The sequence below is a fragment of the Rissa tridactyla genome, chromosome Z (genome assembly GCF_028500815.1).
Source record: "Rissa tridactyla isolate bRisTri1 chromosome Z, bRisTri1.patW.cur.20221130, whole genome shotgun sequence".
NCBI lineage: Eukaryota > Metazoa > Chordata > Aves > Charadriiformes > Laridae > Rissa > Rissa tridactyla.
This window is the reverse complement of record NC_071497.1, coordinates 25,360,975-25,385,788: the sequence shown is the minus strand read 5'-3', so window position 1 is coordinate 25,385,788 and position 24,814 is coordinate 25,360,975. Positions and strand designations below refer to the sequence as shown.

At 36.3% G+C, this 24,814-nt stretch overlaps 1 protein-coding gene across 6 annotated transcripts in view; it reads left to right on the top strand.

Annotated features, from left to right (window-relative positions):
- FER (FER tyrosine kinase) overlaps nt 1-24,814 on the top strand; it is a 174,647-nt gene that overhangs the window by 49,748 nt on the left and 100,085 nt on the right. For all 6 annotated transcript variants that reach the window (XR_008463672.1, XR_008463673.1, XM_054184659.1 and 3 more), the window contains 2 exons: nt 1,849-1,971; nt 5,552-5,741. Coding sequence is in view for 4 of the 6 variants with exons in the window: in XM_054184659.1 (XP_054040634.1) it covers nt 1,849-1,971; nt 5,552-5,741 (313 nt within the window). In the remaining 2 variants the exon portion in view is untranslated. The remainder of the gene's footprint in view (nt 1-1,848; nt 1,972-5,551; nt 5,742-24,814) is intronic.

Sequence of the window (24,814 nt, the reverse complement as noted above, 5' to 3'; positions counted from 1 at the left end):
CTTTTTGTAAATTTATTCCTTAATAGGTATTGAAATAAACTTTCTAATATGAATTTTCAGACTCCTTTGTCAGACTCCTTAGTCCTGAAGCAGCTTCGCTTTCTTATGAAAGGATCCTTTAATAATTAAAGCCCCTCCCTTCCCTTTAAACATGCTTCTGTTTATAATATATTCTACATCATTACTAAATTGAGATTATTCTTGCTTAAACTATGTGAATGTTGTACATCTAGATGTACTTCAGCACAGTAACTGGAAAAACACATATACTGAATCTCCCTTTTCAAGAAAGTATTACCGTTTTTCAAATATTCTGCCTTCTGTAGCTCAAAAGAGAAATAACTTAGTATTCTGTATCCCGTTGTTTAGAACTAAGACATTAGCATGTCTAAGTGAAAGAGATGAATTGCTGCTTTTATAGTAAATTATTCTGATGAAATTCATATTTGCATTTATGAATCTGTGTCCACATATTTGCCTACATATATTCATTTTCAATAGAATTTCCAATGTGTCCTGTTAGAGATCTTATATTCACCCACTTTAAATTCTTTTGGGAATTTGAGAGAGAAATTTTATGGTGTGATACTATTTTTGGAACAGGAATCAAATAGCTCTTTTAAGTGTTGCTGTTGTTAAGGTGTTCATTTTCTGGTGTAGATTCAGGACTCTCAGCAAAAAAGTTTAACAGCATTAGGTCAGACCAAAGATTGACCTAACCAACTTTCTTCTCTCTTACATTAGCCAACGGGGAAGAGTCTAGGGAGGAGAACAAGAACAGGATGATCGTGCAATGCTGTTTCCTCAGGATGATCTCTCTGCTTCCCATAATTTTCAGCTCAGAAACGTTTTGAGACAGAAGTAGTATTAGTTTGTAATAGCCTTAGAGGTAGCTTATACTAGCCTTAGAGCTATATTTCTTGCTTGAATTTGTCCAGTCAGTTTCAGTATGCACAAGCATCTGTTGTCCACAGAACTTTTGGTCAAGGAATTCCAGAGATTAACTTCCTATTATGTGACTTGCTACTTCTTAGTTTCATTTTATGGCTCTTAAGTTCATGTTTTGGAAGAGGATAGGAACAGCCTACTCCTTTCTGACTATGGTATTGTAAACTTCTGTCATATTCCTACTCTGTGATCTCTTTTTCAGAGCCATCTTTAGCTTTAGTCTGTCCTTTCATAAAACTTACTCATATCCTTTATCAAGCTTGTAGTCTTTTTTTGAATGTTTTCAAGGTTACTGAATTGTTTTTGAGATGAATGACCAGGATTGCACAGGTAATCCAGATCCATAATTTAGAGAGAAACATACTGAGGTTTGCTGTATTCTTGTTCTGCTTTGCTTTTAACAAATCCTAGATAATCATTCTGTTTGATTTTCTGACCACTGCAGTGTATCAAGCCAGTGTTTTCATGGAGTCATCTGCTGTAATTCCAAGATCTCATTTCTGAGTGGTAATGGTCAGCTTAGAGCCATTCACTAGATAAATATATCTTTGGGTTATTTTTCCCCCTGTATATTTGCCTATTTCAATATGCATTTAAATTAATCTTTGAAATGAAATTCCAGTTATTGAGTATCATAAGATCCAGAAAAAATCCATTTGTATTCTTCACGTTCAACCCCTTCCCTCTGCCTCAAATAATATTGTGTGGTCAGCATTCTTTGTCACATTTTAAACTGTTCTTTTTATTTGGATTATTACAAAAGTATGAATCAGCGCAGATTTTTGTGAAACTCCGCTAGCTCCTGGCACTGTAAAAACTGTTCATTCTTATCCTCTTATATTCTCAAATATATACAGTTTGTGTATTCACAACATGGATTTCTAAATTTATGTCTTACAGGTTAAAAACAGTAATAGAAGAACTGATTCAGACACAGCAAACCCTTTTGAGCAAAGAGGAACATGTGTTGGAACTGGAGAAAAAAATAGAAGAGTCCTCTAAGACTTGTGAAAAGAAGTCTGAGTAAGTGGGAAAAGCATCTATAACACAATTCCTAAGACTTAAATAAGAAATAACCTTCACTAATGTTGTTCTGCTTTTGTAGAAGTGGTTATTGTGAAAAACAACAATACGTTAGTTTTCCATCTCTAAAATAACGCTTACCCACTGCAGATCCTAATTCGTTGGAGAACCGAGCAGCTCCGTTTAGTTTAATATAATTCTTGTAATGTTGGGACGGCTCAAGAACTGAACCTTTAGTTAGTATTATAACTTCAGCTTGATGGAAGAGGAGGAATCAGTTCGGATTGCCTCTCTGAGTTCATTGCGTAGATATAATTTTGTGAAAGACTTTTTCAGAGTCATGTGCAAGACGTGTACTCTTTCTTATGCAATAACATATTTGGAACTCGTCAGGTTAAGTTCATTCTTTGTTGCATTTTCTTTACAAAACTGAATGTAGATCTGATACCCTGTAGTACTGCGTAGTAAATAATGAAGGCAAGTGATTAATGAGTGTTTTACAGTGCCATAAATACAACATTATTATGAAGAATTATTCTTGGGCAAGGTCTTGAGGTTTTTTTCTATCTCTCATTAGAAAGAAATATTCTCATCCTAGTCTAAACTGAAGTTAACACAACAGATAAAGAAACCTTCTGTCTGTAGTGATTTTTCCTGATTCTTCTTGCAAGCAGTCATAACCTTACTCATTACAATACCAGTGAACTGGAATGCAACTCCTCAGGTGATCCTGTCTTCATTCACTGAAGAAATCTTGAAGCTCTTTGTTGAAGACATCTTGTCACTTGATACATTGGCTGGTATTTCATTCATGTCCGAAACTTTGTGTATGTATATGATATCAGTGTTCTGAGTTGATGCTTTCCTGTTCTTTCTTTAGTGAAGTTCAAATGTACTCACAGTATATTTTGCGATTTCTTGGTTCTTGACCTGTCTTCCTTGCTGCATGTTACTTAAAGGATAAACTGTATTTGAACTGGATGAGTTTGGTGGTGTTTCCTCATCGTTCCCCCTCCCAGCCCCTTCCCTGTATTGTTTTGTTATCAGTTCTTTCTCTCTGAAAATAGTTCGGACTGTCGCTGTGTTTCTTGCTGTGGGTAGGCTTCTTTGACTGATCCTGTAGCAGGTGTTTGTGTTGTTGAGGTGATTTCAGTTCAGACTGCAGCAGTACCTGCATGTTTTATTAAAAAGAAATCTGTCTTAGATTTCTAGTTCTAAAAGTTTCCCTGAAATTACTCCAGTTCTGATTTGTCATTGCTCATGCCTTTCTCCAACAGACCCATTTTCACCTTTTAAATGCAGCGCAGAATGATCAGGATGTTTTTGCATGTACTTACGGTCCTTAGAAGATCTCGTCCAACTGTTGCATGTTCTTGACTGCTGTCATAGCATATGGCACTGGCCTCAGTGCTGCAAGGCAAGGTGAAAGGTTAAGGTAGTAGAGCAATAAATGAAAGCTTGCCTTTTGAGCCAGAGGTCATTCTGTTGGTGCAATGCAAGCTTATCATCAGGAAAGAAAGTGAGGAGGTCCACTCTAAATGCAAGAGCTTTAGACCCTGTGTTATTATTGAGCCTCACGCAAGGTTCTGAGCTTCACCCTTCAGTGCTGAGGAAATCTCCTTGTCTGCTTTGTCTGGGCAAAATGGTGGTAAAAGCCTGCAAAATCCTGTTTTCTGTCTCTACTTGAACCAGTCTGGACTTGGCTGTCTCTCCACTTCTGTCTGACACAGCATCAGTGCCACAAGTTCTGAGTTGTTTATGGACTTTGCAGTGGTAGTCTGAGTTGGGTCTTGAAAGCATTTCTTGGTATCTAATTCTGGCAACACTACAAATTAATCTTTGGACAGACTACACTTTTCATTAGGTATGTGCAGAACTGCATCTCTAGGCCTCTGATTTTGTGTTCCTCCTCAATATTTGGCTGTATTGGTACTATTAGTCTGGCACCAATATCCCTTTCTGCCTTCAAATGGCGGTATCACCTGCAACCCAGAGAGTGCTTTAATTTTATTTTATTTATATATGTGTATGTCAAGCATACCATCTGCCCTTACGACATGGTAGCATGTTGAATATTTGGTTTTTTATTTGTTTCACCCTTTTACCGCTTCCCATCCTGTTGCTCTATTCTGGTCTCGCCAGGGTTTTTCACATAAGTTCTCACACTGTGGGGTTGCTAGCAGCTCCTGCTAGCCACAAGGGCTATAAATTTTGCCCTCATGCAAGCCATAGGCAAATAATTTTATACGTTCTAATTCCTCATGCATAGAAGGAATGGGGAGCATTCTAAGTTGGATTTGGGCAAATGAATTAGACGGGAATCCCTCTTGCCACTGTTCGGGAAAGAGAATAGCTTGTGACTTTTAACTTGCATGGTATGTCTTGTTATCTTTGGATCATGATGAATTGAAACCATTCAGTATTTGGGATGTTGTCATTCTAGCCAATGTGTATTCACCAAAGCCCTGCTGATAGTGGAAGGCCGTCATTTTCACAGAGTGATTGCTTTTTTCTCTCATAATGAGAACTAGACAAAGGAACATTATCTTGAGGATAATGCCAGGGTAATTGTTCATTTCGTTGTGTGATGCTTTTAAATGTGTGCAGTCTCATGCCAAACCTCAGTTTCAGGTCCTCTAATTGTGTCTTCATACATCATACTTAACCTTTTAAATGAATGATCATTCTGCTATTTGTGCAGAGTTCTGTTCTTCGATGACTTAGTACAATGCTCATCTGTAGGGATATGATTTTTTTCTTTTCCTGCCAATGAAGATTTTATGACAGATGGTTCCCTTATCATTTTGGAAACTGTCTGAGTAGTCATTTGGCTCAACATAAGTTTGTGAAGGAACAATCTTAACATCAACGACTTTTAAATTTATTTTTTTCTCCAAGGGTATGTCTTGCAGGAGAGACTGTCTTCAAGGGATTATCCTGAAGATACAGAGTGACAGAATACCGTGATTTTTCTTTATACTGCCCTCATTTTTCATAGTTCTGGTCCTTCTGCCTCCCTTATCTGCTCTTGCAGACTGCGATAACTCTGCATCTCTTTATAGACCACATGTCACTGGGCTCCAGTTGAGTGCTTTTAAGGGTGTCTGTATTGTACTGTGAATGGTTCTGTCTTTTAGGCAGCTTCTGCCCATCTTTGGTTTTGGCAGTTCTCAGGGATAATAGTCATCTAGGTACCTGTAGATGTTCTAAGTAATCTGCTTGTCCTTTATTAATGAATGAATTATGTCTGTCTTGGAGTATTCAGCGGTATGAGCGTTATTCAGGGAAAAGCCATAAAAACATGAGCATAAAAACATAAGAGCCATGCAGAAGACAAGAAAAAAGTTGTCTTCGGCTCCTCATAGAGTTCAATTTATCTAGTATCATAAGAAGAATGTTAGACTGCAGTACAGAAATACTTGTGCAGTAGAGGACCTTTCAGTTCAGAAGAGACAACAGATATCTCTAACTTGACACTAGACGAATTTATACTGGATGTAAGGTGAGTTTAATTTTATGAAACAAAGTATGTATTTTAAATTATGTATATTTTTAAATTGTTTGTTATTTTACTCTGCAGTATTGTACTCTTGCTGAGCCAAAAGCAAGCACTGGAAGAACTTAAGCACACAGTTCAGCAATTAAGATGCTCTGAGGCAAAGTTTGCAGCCCAGAAGGAACTACTGGAACAAAAGGTGCAAGAGAATGATGGGAAAGAGCCACCACCTGTAGTGAATTATGAGGAAGATGCCAGATCAGTGACTTCTATGGTAAGTTTTATATCTGTTTTACTGAGTTGTGCAGGCTTGCTATTGTACTTTAGTCCTGGGATCAAAGTCTCAAGATAATCACAGGGATGACTGAAGTGAATAAACTTTACTTTGCATTTGTGAAGACTTGTTTAGAAAAACAGTTGCAATAACTTGTAACGCCCTCTGTATGTCTGTGGACTTGGTTTGGTCTTCTGTACTTTTGATGCTTAGGTTCTCATTAGACTATTCTATAATCAAAAGTATAAAACCTTAAGCAGTTTTAGTAAACATGACTGAGTAGCTATTGGTAATTTCGTTGGCTGTGTTGAAGAAATACATTCACTGCTGTAGATAGAAAACTATAAAAGCTGTTGGAATCGCTGCACACATAGAGTAGTTGAGAACTGAATTTTATGTACGGTAAATTACTCTTTTCTTTAAACGGAAACAAACACTGGTTTCTTTGCAACTTATTTTTAAATGTTTACATCCTCTTAATAATCAAAAGAAACTTTTTGTGCTATGATGAGACCCCATGTAATTTAAATAGTATTTTGTGTGACTTCCTTTTCTCAATTGTATGCAGCTATGTGTAGAGATAATAGGCCACATAAAAAAGCAAACAAACAGTACCAGTTTACTAAAGGGACAAGCAGTAGTGTTTGCTTTTATGGATTAGGTTTGACATGTATGATATGCTTGTGACTTGTTTTCTTTAGAGGTTTAGCCTGCCATTTCTTTTGGCCGACAGAGCAGTAGCTCAGTGAAATGATAATGAAATGGTTGTATTTGGAAGGAATGCTTTTGTTTTCTCTATCTGTGGAACCAAGTTTATTTTTTGTTCCATTCCCATTCTAGAGTTGTACTTAATTGTCAGTATTCTCTTGCTTCCACTACTACTGTTTAATATTTACAAGGCACTAGCAGGTGATTGCCATTTTCACTGGTACAAAACATTATTTTGCAAAGTTTGTATGCTTGTCATGATCTAGGAGGAGTTGATAAAGCACAAAAAGATGTAGGAGGAGACAGGAGATATCAGGATAATGACTGTGAAAGATTAGGAGGCTTGGAATTTTTTTTGGGTAGGCTACCTTATTAGTCATTTCATGTAATATCCTGCATATAGTGCTAGTGAATATTGTCTGTAAGGGTTAGTTGAGATGATGAGTCTAATCAAGAGAATGGTATTGTTCCACCTTAGTTCAAGATTACTGGAATTTGTCTTCTGGCATCCAAATGTCTCAATAGGTGGCAGAAAATAATCCTTGCATATATGTACAATACACAGTCAAGAATTCTGACCTCTTAATTTTTTTTTTAATGAAAGTTATCTATGATAATTTATATCTTTTTTTTTTTTCCCCTGGAGGATATACATACTAAGATTTCTAGAAAGATGCAAGAAATACATTTTTGCTTATCTTAAATTTGCTGGGAGTAACAAAAATGTCACTATTTTGGCTTCAGAGGAATTAGCCTTATGATTCGTATGCAACATAAAAATAACAACATGACTTAAGTTCTAGGTGATTTCACTTGAGTAAGTTATTTAAGACAGGAAAATACCACTTAAGTTTTGTTTAACTATTTATTAAGTTGATATCCTGTCCTAGTAAAATTGACTAAAAAGTGGTAGATGCAACTGCAGTCTAACTTAAACTTTTTGCAAATTGCTTTACCTTGAGTGGGCAGTCTTGACTGTATCTCAACATGAAAAAATAATACAGTGGTGGGCTGTTCGTATAAATAAGCATCCTGGTGATTTTTATAGTTTGTTTTTTTTTTTTAAACTCCTTAAAATTATAAAGCTGCTAAATGATCAGCAATATGTTTTTGCTGCTGATTGCTCATCCTGGTATCATTCAAGAGGGTTGTTTTTTCTTCAACTATAAATCTGTTTAGGTTTCTCCTCTTTATCTAAATGCAGTTCATCTAAATGTTGCCTGATACTGCATTTGAATGTGGTTATTTATTCCTCTTCAGAAATTCATTGTAAACACTTGTCTTACAAATTCTTTTTCGAAGAATGACAGAATCATAATTGGCTTGTGTTGTGAGCATGCATATGAAGTAAATTTTCATGTATTCAGTCACAAGTGGACTTTTTTTTTTTTTGGTAATTTAAAATTAAAAATATGATATACAAAACAATTTTGTAAAGTTTCATGACTCTAATTATTTATGTGGTATCATAAATACAGCTAGTTTCATAGTGGAATAGTTCACAAATTGTTTTGTTTTCCATCTCTTACATTAGGTAACAGTACAATAGAATGCTAACAAGGAATGAAATACTGACATGCTGTTTCATGTGGTTTTATAGACAGTGTTATGTTACGTGTGTGTTATAACTTTTGTTTTCTTGTTCTTTTTTGCCTTTGTTAACTGTAGGAAGTCTCATATTTTGTTAGTGTTTTCAGTATGGTTTAGTTTGGTCAACCTATTCTATTGTTTGTGAATGCTAGCTGTGTATTGGTGTTCATGTACACATTTCAAGAAAAAGGGAAATTGCTGGATGATTCTGATTCTGTTTTGTTCAATCATGATAGCATAGCAAGGAGTTAGAAAAATTCTAATTTTGGCCATTCCTGAGCATTGCATTTAACAATATTGACATCATATGTAGAAAAATAAAACGTATTTTCTTGTTTCTAATATTTATACTTTTCTACTGAGATAACCATACAAGTCAGAGATAATTTTAATGCTGAAGGTGCTACAAGTTTAAAATAATGTCTTTGAGCCCTTTACAGTTATGCAGTTATGTTACTGTGCATTATGTGATCAGGAGAATCATTGTTAATGTTTCGTTCTATACTTATATTAAATTAAGGAGATAGATACTAGGGAAAGCTGGTTATTCCTTGTAAACAGCTGGGGTTTTTTTAAAAAATGTGGTAGCATACAAATTTTTATATATTATGTCAATTTACAAAAATTAACTAGTAACTGGAAGCTTTGAAGTAACTTCTCATTGTTTAGATGTTCAGTCAGTGGAGGTATGGCCTGTCATTTGTCCTGAGATATGTATGCTATTCTTGTATTAATATGACCAACAGACCACGGCAGTAGTCCGCCATAATTAAAACAAAGAAAACAACAACAAAACTTCTGTATGTCTCATGAACTGATTAGAAATAAACACATCAGGAATATTTGGAATATGCAGTGCCAGTTAAACATTTACTCAGGAAATTAAGTACAATGATGGTGGTTTGCATATCATAGTAAGACTTCAAAATTACAGCTTCAATATTGACTTGGAAGTTGTTACAGAATAGGAAATATTCAGGGAGTGCTTAAGCCTGGCAATAGATTTAGTTAATATAAAATAATAATTCATTTTGTTTAGTAATTATACAGTAAAATCTGTATGCCACATTAATATGTCTTCCCCTTTTTCCTTACATGATAAAACCAGATATTGTAAAGGTGCAAACCCATTATTTTTAAGAATATGTATTTAAAACTATATGGTTTTCACCACTGATAAAACCGAGACTTGTTACGGAGGTTCTGCAATATTTCAAAGACTTGTCAGCAGGTGGAGCTCAGTGCCAGAAGACTAGTTATGACTGAATAATCAAAATTTTTCAACATCAGATATGTTTATAAAAGGCATATGAGACACAGAAAAGTGGAGGGAAAAAATGTGTGTTCTCATGTGTCTAATATCTAAATTATCTGAAATGGTGGTTTGTGGTTTTTTGTTATGATTTTTTTGATTTTTTTTTTTTTTTTTTTTACAAATCATAAAATACAACTGTAATGTAGAAAGACCCTAACGCATGGTCTTCAACTGCATGTAAGGCAACTGAAAGAGCTGTGCAGCTGTAGTGCCCATGGAGCAACAGTACAAAGTCACTGTTCTTTCTCCATAAGCTCCTTAAAGGACTTCCAGTTCTTCTTGGTTAGGATGGAAAGCTCTGGAGTACAGATGAGTCAGGAAGGAGACTGTAATGTCTCTAGTAACATGAACTCATGAAATGTAGACAGCTGAAGCATCATATAATGATACAGCCAGTGGAGTAGGACGGATCTAACTATTAATGCACCGTTCCAGGAGAGTGCCATGCTTAAAACTGTACAAAAATGGGTATTAGTATGATATTTTGCATTTCTGAATTCCAGTTTTATCTGTTGTAGCAGAATTATCCAAAAGGGAAAAAAAAAATAAAAGTTCACTGCATATCTAATTAGTTTTACTATTTGCTATTCGTTTTTAAAAGACTTCAGAGATCCTATTCTCAGTGATTGCTTTAAAAGTAAGATAAGCCAGCTTTTGGTGAAGTCTGTGGTAAATAAAAAGAATGTTCTCAGTGGTTATGGTAGAAAAAAATATTAAATGCATGAAACAGTGCTACAGTTGTAGTTTCATTATTTGTAAATTATTCTACAAGTACATTTTTATTTTCCTAATGTGAGTGCTTAATATTTCCATCGCTGCTTTCTGGAATCCATGACTCAGTGCTCCTTCTAATAGTGTGATCAACATACTAATAGTCTTAGAGTCTTCCCCTGCAGGATTGGGTTTAAGGCAAGTGTTTTCAGGATTCTCACTAAAATCATAACTGACAAATTTGATCAATTTGTACGTTTTGAATTTTTTAAAGTCTGTTACATAGATATGAAAAAGCATTTACAGGTGTTGGTTATGTGATTAAAGATGCTTCATTAAATGCATTTTAGATGATGTCTCGTAAGGCCCTGAAACATAATCTGCTGAGAGATGTACCCACACTCTAGGGGGTCTCCTTTTCCCATACTGTCTCAGGCTATATAGGATCTTTATTTGCAAACAGATGCAGGGAAATGATTAGCTTCTGTGACAGCACATTGCAGCAGTAGCAGAAAGCTTGATGGTAGAGATAAAATTATTACTTTTTTTCGTACTGACTCAGAAGAATTGAGGCATTCCTACACTTTGTAATGCATTGCCAAACAGCTCCCTTGTTTATCTGTCCATGTAAGCAATTGTCTACTAATTTGTGGCTCATGACATTTATATAAAACTAAGTTTATATGAAGACATGTATTAGAAAGTGGTAGAGGAGCCCTTCATATTTATTTGATTTCTATATTTATAAAACTTGTAGACTTCTGCTGTGCTATTCCAAGATTTTAAGTTACTTGTCAACAGAAACAGGGCCAAAGTAAGTTTGTGCAGTGTTGGCATCCTTATCCTTTCTCTTATTTTTGTCTCAGCAGAGGAAACACTGCCAGTGCAGTCATGTTGTAGAAATTGTGCCTATTAATTCATAAAAGACTTGGAAATAAACAGTTGTATTTGTTGGATGCCCGGACAGCTGAAGTTCAACTAAGTGATCTTTGGTTTGGGCCACTTTCCAACCTTGCTGGCTGGGACCTGTGGTTCTGGTTTACAGCCAGAACTTAACATGGAGCAAAAATGCTCCAAATGTCAGATGCTTCTAGGCAGCGTGGAGCATGAACTCAGTTCCTCTTGGTCTCAGAGTGACTATGTTCTAGTTTCTGTTTCTTCTCTTTGTAAATCCCGCTTGCCTGATGGACATACATCAGAGGAAGAGCAATCCAAAAGGAGATACTAAGGTAATAGACAGGTAAACTCAGTCATACTTAGTCCCACCTGGGTATTACTGACTGGTCCAGAATTTACAAGATGGGAGGTCAATGGAGTTGTCAAGCCTCTTTCCAGTGAACATGCCTAGAGACTTCTGAAGTAAAAGATTAATGTGACGGTAATCTTTTCATAGTCTATGGCTCAGGAATTATGTATTTCTTCAGGTTAGCATATTATGTATCAAAAAGTGTTGAGCAATAATTTAGTCTGGGGGAAGGACAAAATTAGAAGTGTGAGCGAACTTTGTAAGAAATGGAGGGAGGTGGCTCGTTCAGAGTATACAAAACTCTCAGAATATTTTAAGTGCAGAATTAGTTTACCTTCTCCGTATGAAGGAGAGTATATGTACTTGAGATAAGTACATATGCTTCTCTTGAACTGCCAAAAATATTTCAAGAGCTTTCAATTTTCCTTGAGGAAGAAGGTTTCATCATAGTAGAGCTGCAGCATTGCATACCCACAGGGGATTTGTTATTTCAGTAAAAATATTCTCTGTGAATTAGGAAAGCTTCACTCAGAAGTTTCCCTTTGAACAAGAACAGAAATCACATACTGGTATTCAGCATACGTTTCAGTATGTGTTGGAATGTTTCTCTGTGTGCTGGGAGGAAAGTAGTCATTTTTTGCCAGAATTATCACCATTGGCTTCTTGCATCTTTTTTGTCGCAGTGGGACCCAATTAGTGTGATTATTAACTTCTTATAGCCTCTAGGCAGCACACAGGAAATAAAATGATAGGATTTGTCTGCTTTAAATCACCTCTCTCCTTTGATTTTCTTCTTTTTAAGTGGCTGGTTAAAAATACCCTTGTTTTTAAAGGCAATTATGGTGCTTCTAAAAGTCTTCGAATGTACTGTAAAATATTTCCTGGAATTAGAATTTATTATTTTAATCTACTGCCACTGGTAGTTTATTGCCAGATTTGAAGCATATGATTTTATGACTTGCTTTGTGGCCTCTGCTCTTTTCTGGCATGTGGGGAAGCTCTTACCTGGTACAGACTGAGAAACCAGAATGGCAATCTAATCCATTTTTCAGAGCACTCCGCTTAAGATACAGACCAGGTCATTTTTTTTTTTTTCCCCTTTTTGCGTTTTACTGTTGGTGATCTTTAACAGTGGGGTAAGTGAAATAGTGCGTTTCAGGTATCACTGAACTTTTTTCTTTGGGTCATCCTGTAGTAAGATAGATGCAAAACATTTTTGGTCAACTTGGGATCCAGCTGCCTGAACATCACTATTAATGCCGTTTTTAGATTGCTTAAGGTTTCAGGCCTGACTCATGTCTGCCAGTCCCTTGGATAACCTAAGCCATAAAGAATACTAGATATTAATGTCCAAACAAGAGAAGCCCACTTTTCAACAGACACTTTGAAGATCTTGGCTCAAAAAAGTCTTTAATGGTAAGGAATGCAAAAGTCCCGTGTGACATGTGAGAGTCACTGTAATCCAGTCAAAAAAATACAGGATTACTTATCCTAACTTCTTTTTAGGGAGGTACGGAAACAGGCCACAAGAAACTTATGTTTACTTGGCTGTTGTGTTAGGGTAGTGTGAGAAATACAATGACATTAGCATGAAAATAATAGTAAATGCCCAGGAGTTTCTGAAACTAATGTCCTCATCCTAGGAATAAAGAAAGCTTGGAGTATCACAGCCAAGATGCAAGGAAATATGTCATTCTTGAAAAATGATTGAAAGCCTTGAATTTTAGGGCACTATTGAACTCTGATGAATTACTTCTATTTTTTAATCAAATAACATTCTTGATCTGTAAGAGCATGTGCAGATTTGTTTTCTGGAATTTACTGCAGAATTTTTCTGCAAGCAAAGTACTTTTCTTAACACACACACCCCCCCCCCCGAGCTTCTTAATTGCAGAAGGTAAGAGTTCTCTGTCTGTAAACTAGGTTATAGACCTGTACAACTCAAAAAACCTCCAGAAACAGTAAACCAAATTAAGAATAGAGTAGCTAAGAATGACTTGCCTACCTTTACATTTTCCTTAGTCTCACTCATTGCCTTTAATAAAAGACATTTGCTAAAAAAAAAAATAAAAAAAAAGTCCTTTTCCAGAATATATTCTGCGTCTCTTGGCTGGAGGGAATGCAGAGGAGGTTGTTCTGGGGAAAAAAAATCAAATCTAACATCTGTGAGATGCTGAGTTTATATCGTCTCTTTACTAGGTGCTCCTAAGTGGTCCTTTGGTTCCTAATCAGCATTTACTTGAGCGAGTAAAGTTCTTAGTCTAATTTCTTTTCCATTAACCCTTTTAGGGAGTTACTAAAACTACTTGGAACAGGTACTTCATTTGACTTCTTATTAACATTTGGCAGCTTTATTATGTTTCATAAATGCAAAATGAAAGCATATATAGTATAATCAAGAAAAATACACGATACAAGTGATACAGCCTGAGAATTTAAAGAATTAGGAACTATAGCTGAAAATATTTGGTTTTGATGTGCCTCAGAATTACTTGTTTTATATCCAGCTGCTGGCTACAAGTGCTAAGATGAAATAAAATCATTCAGTGTTTGGGTTTATATGTAACATAAACTTCTGCCATTCCCCCTTTAAGTTTTGCCAAAACTTTGTGACAATGAGGGTTTTCACAATGGCTAACATTGCTAGTAGAATTTACTAGAAATTACTGATTCTTTTTGAGGGGGGAGTGAAAGAAGTTTCTCTGTAACAGAGAAGGCTGGCCTTTGATTTGACAAACAGCTTGAGCATGCTTAATAGGTACTACTGATGAACTTTAAGGAGAGACTCCTTGGTTGGACAGTCCCCTTTTAAAGAATAATGACTGAAACATGGGAAAGACTCCTTCTGTTGACCACTGAGCATAACAACTCAAAGTCTTCTTGTAATTCTGCAGGAGAAATACTACCTAATTTATTTTGTCTCATTCTACTAGATACAATTTATGGTCTTCAGCTTGGATAGGACTGAAATCTGTTGATCTCTGGTACCATTACTGAGACTTGCACACTGAGTCTTTCCTCCTTGATGTCTGTATTTTCAGAATAGTCTTGTTTGTGTTAATGATTTATACAGCGGTGATTTGAGGTATGACATGAATTCAGTGGACCATAGGCTTTACTCAGAGTAGAATTTGAACACTCCTTATTTATTGGGTTTACATTTTTGTTATTCTGGTTTTTAAATTGGCAGATATTTTTGGTGGTGTTTACTTAATGTGTAAAAATGTCAAACACTATGTTGGTTTGCTGTTTCCCGCATTAGAAAAATTTGTGTATTATGCATGTCTGTTCTGAACAAGAATACTGGTATATTTCCAGTAGTTATGCCAGTATATATTATTTATAGAAACACAAGCTTAATTTTAAATTGGCATCCTACAAAGATTACTCATTAAGCCTACCTCAGATATGCTGCTGAAGTTGTGTGTTGCAGCTGTCACAAAGTTGCTGTATCATTTTATCTGTTAATATGCAAGCTGATTTTGTTAATAAACTGATGCAGGTGAAAACCAAAAGCAAACATCACAGTCTGATTACGCTAGTTGTCAAACAAAAATACCTCATCAAACTTGAATTTAGTCATACTACCAGATCCTTCTGGTTATGAAAGGATCAGTTGTATTCTTTAATACTGCTAACGTAAATGTGGATCTGGCTAAGAGTCTGTTGTGTCCCATCTGACTGAAGCCATTTGGGGTTAACTCCATGAAGTTTTGTTTTACTGTGATAAAACAAATGCATCCGCTCACAATATGATTTTCCAAACAGTATACAGTCACCAGTCTGTATTTAGTACCATGATTTATTGGAGGAAGAAAGAGGCCTTACGTCCTGTCAGATCACATAACACATGTAATGCTGTTTCATGTCACTTGATGTAGCATTTCCCAGGGTGGCTTCATTAAAGACAATCAATGAGTCGTTAGAGCCAGTGAATAAGTCATAAGAGGGATCTTTATTGGTAGGTGCCAGTTTTTGGGTGGCAGCGTGGAGAAGGCAGAATCCAACAAATGTCACCTTAAACCGGTCAGAATGGTATCATAATAAACTTATAGACAGCACACCTCTGGTGAGTTCATGTAGTGGGTGGTTGGGCCTCTGGAAACTTCCTTTGAGGTTAGGGGAAAACTTGGGGGGTGTCCGTCCATTGTCGTCCCCCAGTAGAGTACTGTCTTCTGTAGGTTGTCATGGACCGCTACTAAAGTTGGGTTGGAAGTCCTTTCCTACAACCTGTGAGTCTACAGCTATCGAATATTTGGTTCTTGGTGTCTTGTGAACCCTGGAAGAACTTATGGTTACTTGTGGATTTCAAGGTCGTGCAATACAGAGAGTGTGTTCCTGTTCTCAGTTCCTTCCTTACATGTTGACTTCTGTACACTGTTCCCCAGCAGGTGTTGGCACTTCAGGGTAGGGCTGCTTCAATGCCTGTAATCCTTTTCCAGGGTCCAGACTTTCTTGGGCTTGAATGCTTAAAATCTGAACTCCACTACTAGATTTGTCACACAATTTTCTGTAGCAGGCATTACTGTGTGTATCTGTGACTAAAAAGCAACCAAATCCAAACTACAGCTTTTTGAATATATATCCAATGAGATCTGGAAAGACAATGTCATTCCTTCTATTATTGAGTAGTGCATTCTAATTAAAGTAATTGACCTGTGTACTAAGTGCAGTTATTAACAGCATGCTGTATTCAGTTCATGCTATGTTTATAAATACTCTATTTGGATATCTTTTGGCCTGCATAGCCCCCACTTGGCACAGTGCTCTGTTTGCTGGCTGATGTACAGACTACTTGCTCCCATAGCTTCAGTTTTCACTTTATGCAGCTTGTACAGCATCCAGTTACTTACTTGAGTTGTCTATCCGTGTCTTCTCCTTCGGCTACAAAATGCTGAACTCTAAAGAGATGCAGTCCTCCTTGGAAAATCTCCTTTTGGAGGGAACCTTTGCTTGAGTTGAGGACAGGTGGAAGTTTGTTTTCAGTATCTCTAGGAAGAAGCCCCCAGACCATCCTCCTCATTGACCTCCTACCTTTGCTCTGTATTCCCTGTATTATTCTGGAATGTCTTTTGACTAGCCCCCATGACAGCAGTAATTCACCTGCTTGTAGCTCATAGCTGTAATTTTTCTTTTTGCTGACTTCTAGTTACCCTCCCTTCAAACTGTGAGACAGATTTGCTGTATGAAAACATATTTCGTCAGGATCCTGATGCCATTGTAGTTGGTGGGACCAGAGGAGCTTTGCCTGTGCAGATCAGGAATATAGGATTGAAAACAGTTAGTGCTTTGTGCCGTGCTGAAATGTGGCTTGGCTTCCTATCTGGAATTTTGGTGGTTTAAAATAACCAGAACACAGGTTTTGATAGTAATGAGAAAAGGAGAATGGTTTGTGTTTCTCAGTCTGCAGGGTATGTCAGTATATGTGGATTTCTGGCAAGCCTGTTACTGTCATTTTAAGTTTGTGGTTAGTAATTTTCAGTTCCAGGTGGCATTCTTTGGCATGTACACTGCTCTCCAGGGATTCACCAACATGCTAGTGGTAGCTGTGGGTGATTTTCATTGTTTCCATATTTCAGCTGCTGACCATTGCAGAGACCGTTAGGAATTGAGGGGTTTTGGCCATTTTCTGCAAGGCTTTTTATATTCAACAGTCCAGATCCTCGCATAAAAAAGTCTGGAAGTTGTATTTATATCTGCTTAATCTTCTGGGTTCATTGTGTGGTGCACTGTATGGGTAGTTTGGTACTTGACACCTGCACTGCAAAATTCTTCAAGCCTCATGCGAAATGTAGGCAGAGGTTCTACACTTGTGGCTTTGTATTATTAGCCCATATAGATGTCTTTCACCAGATTTTTCCTCTCTTAAAAATGCCCTGTTTTGATGAGTCTTGAACATAGGTCAGCAAGGATGACTACCTCTTTTTATTGGGTCAGTAGCTGTAATGAAGTTCTGTTAGTCCTTAAGTAATATTTACCAGTTTGAAGAGTTAGGTGTTAACTTTTCTAAAAGTTCAGCTGTCTACCAGCCACCTAAAACTTTACCATTCAGTTGAGGAAGTGCTATTACAGAATATCGTCATTTTTTAAGTGTCAAAACCACTGTCTGCCTTTATACTTTTTGTGGATTATATGAAAACTTCAGGACATAGAATTTCCTTTCTACACTAATGTCCATCTTTGGTGGAGGAAAACTGGTCAGTTGGTTTTATCACAATTTAGTCAAATAGAGATTAAGTTTTACAAATACTAGTAATGCAGCATAACAATTGTGTATTTAAAAGAAATACATTTCTTCCATTACCTTATCAAGCCATTACCTTATGAAGCATTTTCTTTCTAGCTAATGTTTTGGGGTTTGTTTTTTAACTTATAAGAGGGATGTCAGGATCAATCTGTGTGTATGTGTGTGTGTGTGTGTATGCATTTATATAACCAGTTTTAAAACATATTTCACATTGAAGACTTCATCACTTCAAATGACAGCTATAGTGTTGATCTTGATTACAACTCTGGGGCAGCAATTCTAGTGTTACTGTATTTCTCTGTTCTTCTGTAGAATTTGGGTTATACACGCCTGAGACTATTTCAGCTGGATGTATATAGTAATAAAGTACAGAATAAAGCTAACCTCTTTGCATCAAAAATGCTCCTAAGAATTTTTAATTTTAAATGATTTGTGGATGCCTTTGTATTTCTAGCTAATAAAACACGTGCTTTTGATCACCATCTGACACACTGTAATGTTTAGATGATGGAAATATAAAATTTCCTGACAGTTGGTTTGCCTTGCATGTTTTGTGATCTCTTAGCATTTTTTCTTTAATGTATTTTGAGCTTCATGTTGTTTTAAATTTTTGGTTATAGTCTTGAAATTTCAGTTCACATTCATGAAATGTCACTGATTCGCTGATTGCTTAATCTGATGTAATTAGTATATGTAACTGCCAAACCACAGGTTTCTAGGCTAAAAATTGTATCTGGCTTAGGGAGATGAAAATGTTTTGAAATGGGAAGTATTTGAAGAAATGTAATACATTTCCATTCCATTTGTATACTCTTACCGTGCATCAATTCTTGAGTGTGGTTCAGGTTATTTTTGGTCACTCCTTGCCTGGAACAGTGGCAGTAGTCCATTGACTGCTCTTTGGCTTGTGATTCTTGTTTTTTTCGAGCAACAGCACAGCCTGAATGTTGAGCAAGGTTTGTCCTGGCAGATGGTGACTTTGACCAGCAGCTAGTTCATCATCGTGGTTTTTTGGATGGTGAGCTGCCAGAGGATGTGAGATGATGATGGTTTTCTTGCTTTTGTGAACATTAGGTACTGCAGTACAACTAGGAGCACTCAGTGTAGTCTGTTCTCCCGTTGCAACTTGATGAGCTTACACAGAATTATAGCAAGAGAGGCCTTGTGTGTGTATTTGGGGATCTCTTACTGTGATGTGGCAATGACAACCAAGGAGGAGAAGAATTATATTGTGACCTGGTACTTCCCTTCCAGCTAGAGCAAGTGCCATACTGACTTAAATTTCATTATTTTTGATTATGTGAAACTAGTAAAGGGATAGTGTAACAATTAATAACATATTGTGCATTCAGTTGATAATAGCATTATTGATTAATAACAGTGCTCTTGAAATCAGTGAAACAATTCATATCTGAACATTTACATACAAACCTGAGGTTTTTATGGGACAGAAGCCCTCATTTTCCCTGTTACGTGTTTCCTCAGTTACATAAGGTAATGGCATTTAAACTTAGTTTTTCAAAAATTTGTACTAATTCTAAATTTGGCTCTAAGCTTTCAGACATATGAATTGGTTTGTTAAATTGTCTTTATTGAAAACAATTCTTTATTTGGCATCATTATGCAATCAGTGGATGGAGGTGTATTAGGATTTGTTCCTTACTGAATTTCAGGGGCCTCTCTGTCTGCCTTGCAAAAGCCTACTTTTTCCTCCCTCAAAAATAGCCATTGGACAGGATCTCAGTGCCTCAGCTTAAATACAGTACATTCAGTCATCTTTTCTAGAGCACAGTTGACATTCTTGAATGTGAAAATCCTGAAGGTGAAATCAAATTCCTAACTTTTTAAAAAGTATAAAGGCTGTTTAGTATATAATAATTAGAATGTACCATGTCTCTGGAAACATTATTGCTAGCCTCCATTAAGAGGTACTCTGCTTCCTTAAAGATCTCTAATGCATATCTGTGTGTTTGGAAGATTTACTAATCATTTCAAAGATGAAGGTGACATTTCCCTGACATTTCATACGTATCTTAAAAAATTGGTCCTCTGAAACTCTAATTAAAACAGAAAATGTAGAGCAGACAACTGTACATTCTGTTCTGATAGATAGTAATTCAAAAAGAAAGCAAAGGGTCAATCATAATATTCATGCTCCTTTTTAAGAAAATGATTTATTTACACAGAGTGTTTTGCTGAAATCTGAGGCTTTCCTAAGTAAAGTCTGTCAAAGGCTTTCAGGTTTTTGTCTTCAAGTAGTTCACCAGTCTCTTTAATGCTCTTTCTTATTGCTGTTTCCCTGAACACAGGCTACCTGTCTAGCCTGTGTTACGCCTTCAAGATTCTGGTGTATAAGTAATCTTACGTGTATAAGTAATCACAAGAGCAGAAAAATTTATTTGGAAATAAAGCAAATATTTTTTGATAGTAAGTTGAGTGAAGTCCTTGACTTGTTATAAATTATACATAGTATTTCAAACAGTCTCTTTGTTTTTCAATATTAGCATCATATTGTGTAATTACATTCCTGCAGACCAGATTGTAGTAACAGTGCTTGATTTCACATATACCAGTAATGAACTCTGAGTTACCACTCAAAATAGGGTCCAAATGTTCCTGCAGATATCACGTCACTACTTACTTTGTGATCAAAACCAAAAAATATGCTAGAAGTTTTCAGGAAAGGAACAGAGAACATTGAAGAATACCTTACATCACTGTATAAATTGATGTGCATCTGGTTTCCAAATGCCATAGAACCTCAGAATAATTTAAATTGAAAGAGATCTCAGGGAGGCCATCTGGTCCTGCTTTTTGCTCAGAGCAGGGTCATCTTTGTTGTTATATCAGGCTGCGTAATGCCTTGTTGCGGTAGAGGTTCTAGCAGTTCCAGTGATGGAAATCTCTCTGGGCAGCGTGTTTTGGTATTTGATCACCATCCTCATTGTGAATTTTTTTTTTTCAGTATCTAACTGGATTTTTTCTCAATGCAAATTGTCTGTTGCTGCTTGTCCTTTTGCTGTGTCCCACCTAGAAGAGTCTGGCTTCATGTAACCACTTTTATTTTCAACTCCCTAAGTTACAAAATAGATGTAGGAGAGTTCAGAAATGCAAAATAATGCTCAGATATGTGGAGGAGCTTCTGTAAAATTAGTGAATAAGTAGACTGGGCTTTTCAGACTTGAAAAAGCAGGCTGAAAGGACACATGATAAAGATGTATACAACATGTTGATGGATATTGGGTGACGTGGAGAAAGCGAATAGGGAATGATTGTTCACTGTCTCTTCAGAAGCAAGAAGTAGGGGCCATCAAATAACTACAGTAGGCAGATGATTCAAAGCAAGCAGACAAACATGTTCTTCAAAAACATGTAAATGAGTTGTGCAACTGGTTGCTACAGCAGTGGTTGTAATAGTTTCTATAGATTCAGAAAGCAGCTGAAAAAATTTGTGACTTCCATGACTGTTACGTATCATCTTACATTATATCTTACACTAATAAGACAGAGCTTGTACCACAGATCTTCAGAGGACAAAGATATACTCTGAAGAATTGCCATTCTCCTCTTCTTACAGGCCATTAGGCCACTGGAATGGCCTGGGATGTATCTTTGGTCTGAGAGAATACAGCTGTTCTTAAATTTCATACCAGTAAGTCTTGTTTTCAGGCTACCCCTTGCAATTCTGAAGGTAGAACATTAATTTACATCGAGTGCAGTGTTTTACAATATGCGTATGTCAATTATGCATCGTTTCTGCTGCTTTGGAGGGTATTACTTGTGTTTAAACTAGAAAATGTTACCTTATCAAAAAGTGATTTTTGAATAGCTGTGTTGTTTAATTGGTTTCACTGTGTACTTGAGGTATTTTTAATCAGCTTTGAATGTTTTAATTTTTAATAACTCTGTTACATCTCCATGGCTCTGCACAGTGCTGCACCCAGTTCTAGATATCTACAATACGAAACTGAGAAAATGCATTTTCTTCTTCCTCTTCTTCTTCCACCTCTTCTTCGTCTTCTTCTAATAAAATTATAATTTCTGGGAAGGTGCTCTGAAGATAGATGATCTTCACAGTTCAAGCTCATATTCAGCCAGCAACTTGTTCTGTGTGTGAGTGTCATGTTAATAATTTAAAATACCCTGGTTTGTTTCGTAAAGATGGCATGTTTGTTCATCTGTTTTTTTACAAGTGGTCTTTCTGAGATACCTAGTTCTGTCACAGATGAGGGAAAAAAGAAAGCCTTTGGAGGTATGACATTGGTTTTATTTCTGAAATCAAATCACAGATTTTAGGGACATCAGGAATATTCTACTGTATGTTAAGATTTTAATGTGCGTCAGCATGTACATATCCTTTAGTATGTGCTAATACCAATAAAACAGACAAATATTGTGTGGTTAGTATATCCCCTCATCAACAGGCAGGACTGAGTTACTGCCATAGTGTAAGTTTATTAAATGTTTTTGGGGCCTGTCCTAAATAACTTTTAATTTCCACTGCTGAAGTGACTAATGCAGAGGATCATTTTCAGAAAATTATTTCCTCTACAGCTTCTTTGAAGAATTCTTTCTTATAAATCACAAAACTCTATTCTCATGCCAGACATCTATAGCCTTCTAAAAGCAAAAAAATTTCCTTGTTCTCCCCATTATCTAAATTTGAAGCTCTGTTCTGGCACCTTTTTCATCAGGGAAGGGAAATCGTATCTTCAAACCAGAAATGACGCTAGCATTTGCTTTACGAAAAAGGGAGCATCTTAATTGCTCTTGCGGATACTGTCTGGTGTCTTTTTATCTGTAAGTTCATTGAACATATCATTTGCAATAATTACCAGGAATTCCTTCCTTCTGGATTTATCTTAGAGCTCTTATACTGTACTGAAGTAATTTTCATCAAAATCTCTGAGGACCATTTCCCTAGCCAAATCTCAGAAACAGTACTATCATGCTCATCTTTTAGATATCACTGTTTATTTTCTTCTAATTGAAATCTCCTTTTCTTCTGAGAATGTTTTCTCTTTCAGTTGGAGAGTCCTCCTCATATTTCCTCTGAATTTCCTGTGAAGGTTCTCTAATTTCATTTGCAAGCCCACATTCAACTTCCGTATCAATGCTGATGGTTCATATCTGACTCATTAGGCAGTCTTTGTTTGAATAGACTAATATTAAAGTGTTGGCCTATTTATATCACCTGTATGTACATGTCTGGCAAGTATTTTTAGCAATATTCAATATATGCTGCATTGTCCGTTGTCCCTTGTATTGCTAATTTTCCACCTTTTGATCAGAAGAGATAGCGTTGCTATTTGCCTGTCTCTCAGAAGCATTAATTCTGTTTTATCTTTATCTTAGATGTCTCTACAGCTTCTTACTTCCTTGCTTTTCAAAAAAGAGTATAGATTTTTTTTTTTTTTTCCTTTTATAATAACATCTAAGATGCAGCCATTTTCCCTGGATTTCTACAGCTAAAAAGCTCTTTGGGGCTTTCACATTATGCAGTTCAATTTTAGCAAAATCTTTTGCCCTGTCTTTGTCTTGCTCACGTTCATTCAAAATACTGTTGCGAATATGATTCGTATGGCTTGTCATTTTGATTGTGCCACACTTCTGAGTGTATTGTGTTATTTTTCATGCACTCTGAGATCTGTGGTGATTTTGCCCAGTGACAGAACCTATATCTGGCAAATGGGAGATTTTTGACCACAAGACCCTAACAGTCGTAGTGTATGACCATAGAAAATAAATTCTAGTGGAAAATCCATTAAAATGGACAGGACCTTATGGTGCACGAGATCCCCCAAAGTGAACATACAAAACACAGAAGCTTGGCTTTCCGTATATCATATGTAAAGATGCACCTGAGGAAATCCTCAAGCAAAACAGGGAGTATTTCGCTTGTATTTTTCAACTGGCCCAAATCCTTGCTTCTTTTTGGGTTCTTATGCTTTATTTTTCCTCCCTGCATCTTGTACAGAACAGAAAAATGAAAGTAAAATTAAGAGCACCAGAGTGGTTGTCTTCTGCTATGACATCTCTTTAAAAGAGATGAGGTAATTGTTTCGACTGTTAAGAAGGAAAAAGAGAACTGGAACAAAAAGGCTGGCTGAGATGTACACAACTGGGAACAGGGTTTCAGCATTCCTTGTTTTGTGGCAGAAGAATTATAACACTGCTGTGTCCAAAACTGGCTGCTTGTAAAATATGACCGAGTGTTGTAATCTGATGGTTACAAGTAGTTGCTATCAATCAGTTTCTCAATAAAAGAGTTATTTGTCTTAGTAAATCCTTTTTATATTATTTGGAAATAAAAGCATTAGTGCTTTGCATTATTTACCCAAGAGGATAATGGCAAGAAGTCCCACCCATAAAACAGCTGTTTGTATTCCAATTAGAAGTTCATCAGACTTGTATCATTCCAGGGTAAGTAGTTGGATTTTCATCAGTTTTGCTAGGTGTACTTGTCCAATGGATAGAAAATTCATGACCTATTCTAAGTGCCACTCCCAAGTCTGGTGGAGATTCATTTTAGTTAATTCTGGAAAGTGATTAGAAATATGGCTAAATAAAAAATATTACTAAAAGGGAAATATCAGTTGATGCTTTTTTTCATAGTTCCTTGTATGATGTGGTTTCGTGCCACAGGTACATTTAAACACAAAGAAGTAGATTAAAAATGTCCTTTAATGACAGTATATACTTTCATACTTATCTAGCTTAATGGTAAACTACAATTTATTCTGCAGTAATTCAGTCATTGCATAAAATATTATAGCCCACAGATTAGTTTTCTTTTTAATGAAATTGGTGTAGTATAAAATAAGGGAAGTGACAAATCATGCTACCATTTTACTAATATCTCTGAAAGTAATTAATTTAAATCAAAATGAAACTGAATCCGCTAATGTGTTTTAGTAGCTGCATTGTGTATCCTAGCAAGCCTGCTACTCCATAATGCTCTCTACAGCATCCCTGATGCAGAACTACTAATTCCTTTCCAGTGTCCTTCTCAAGTTTGTTAGTCAAACAGTAAGTTGTCTTACGAGTTTGTCGGAAGTGTGTGTGGTGACTACATCACCAGCATGGTTGTACTGGTTAGTCATATGTCTGATGTTTGTCGGAATAAGAATTGTGTGAAATTACAACGAACTTTTCTTCTTGAGGACACTGAGAGTCTCTGCTCTCTGTTAGCTTCCTTCAGAATTTTTACATAAGCTACTATGCTCAGATAGTCCTTTCACCTGTTAAGTCGTTTG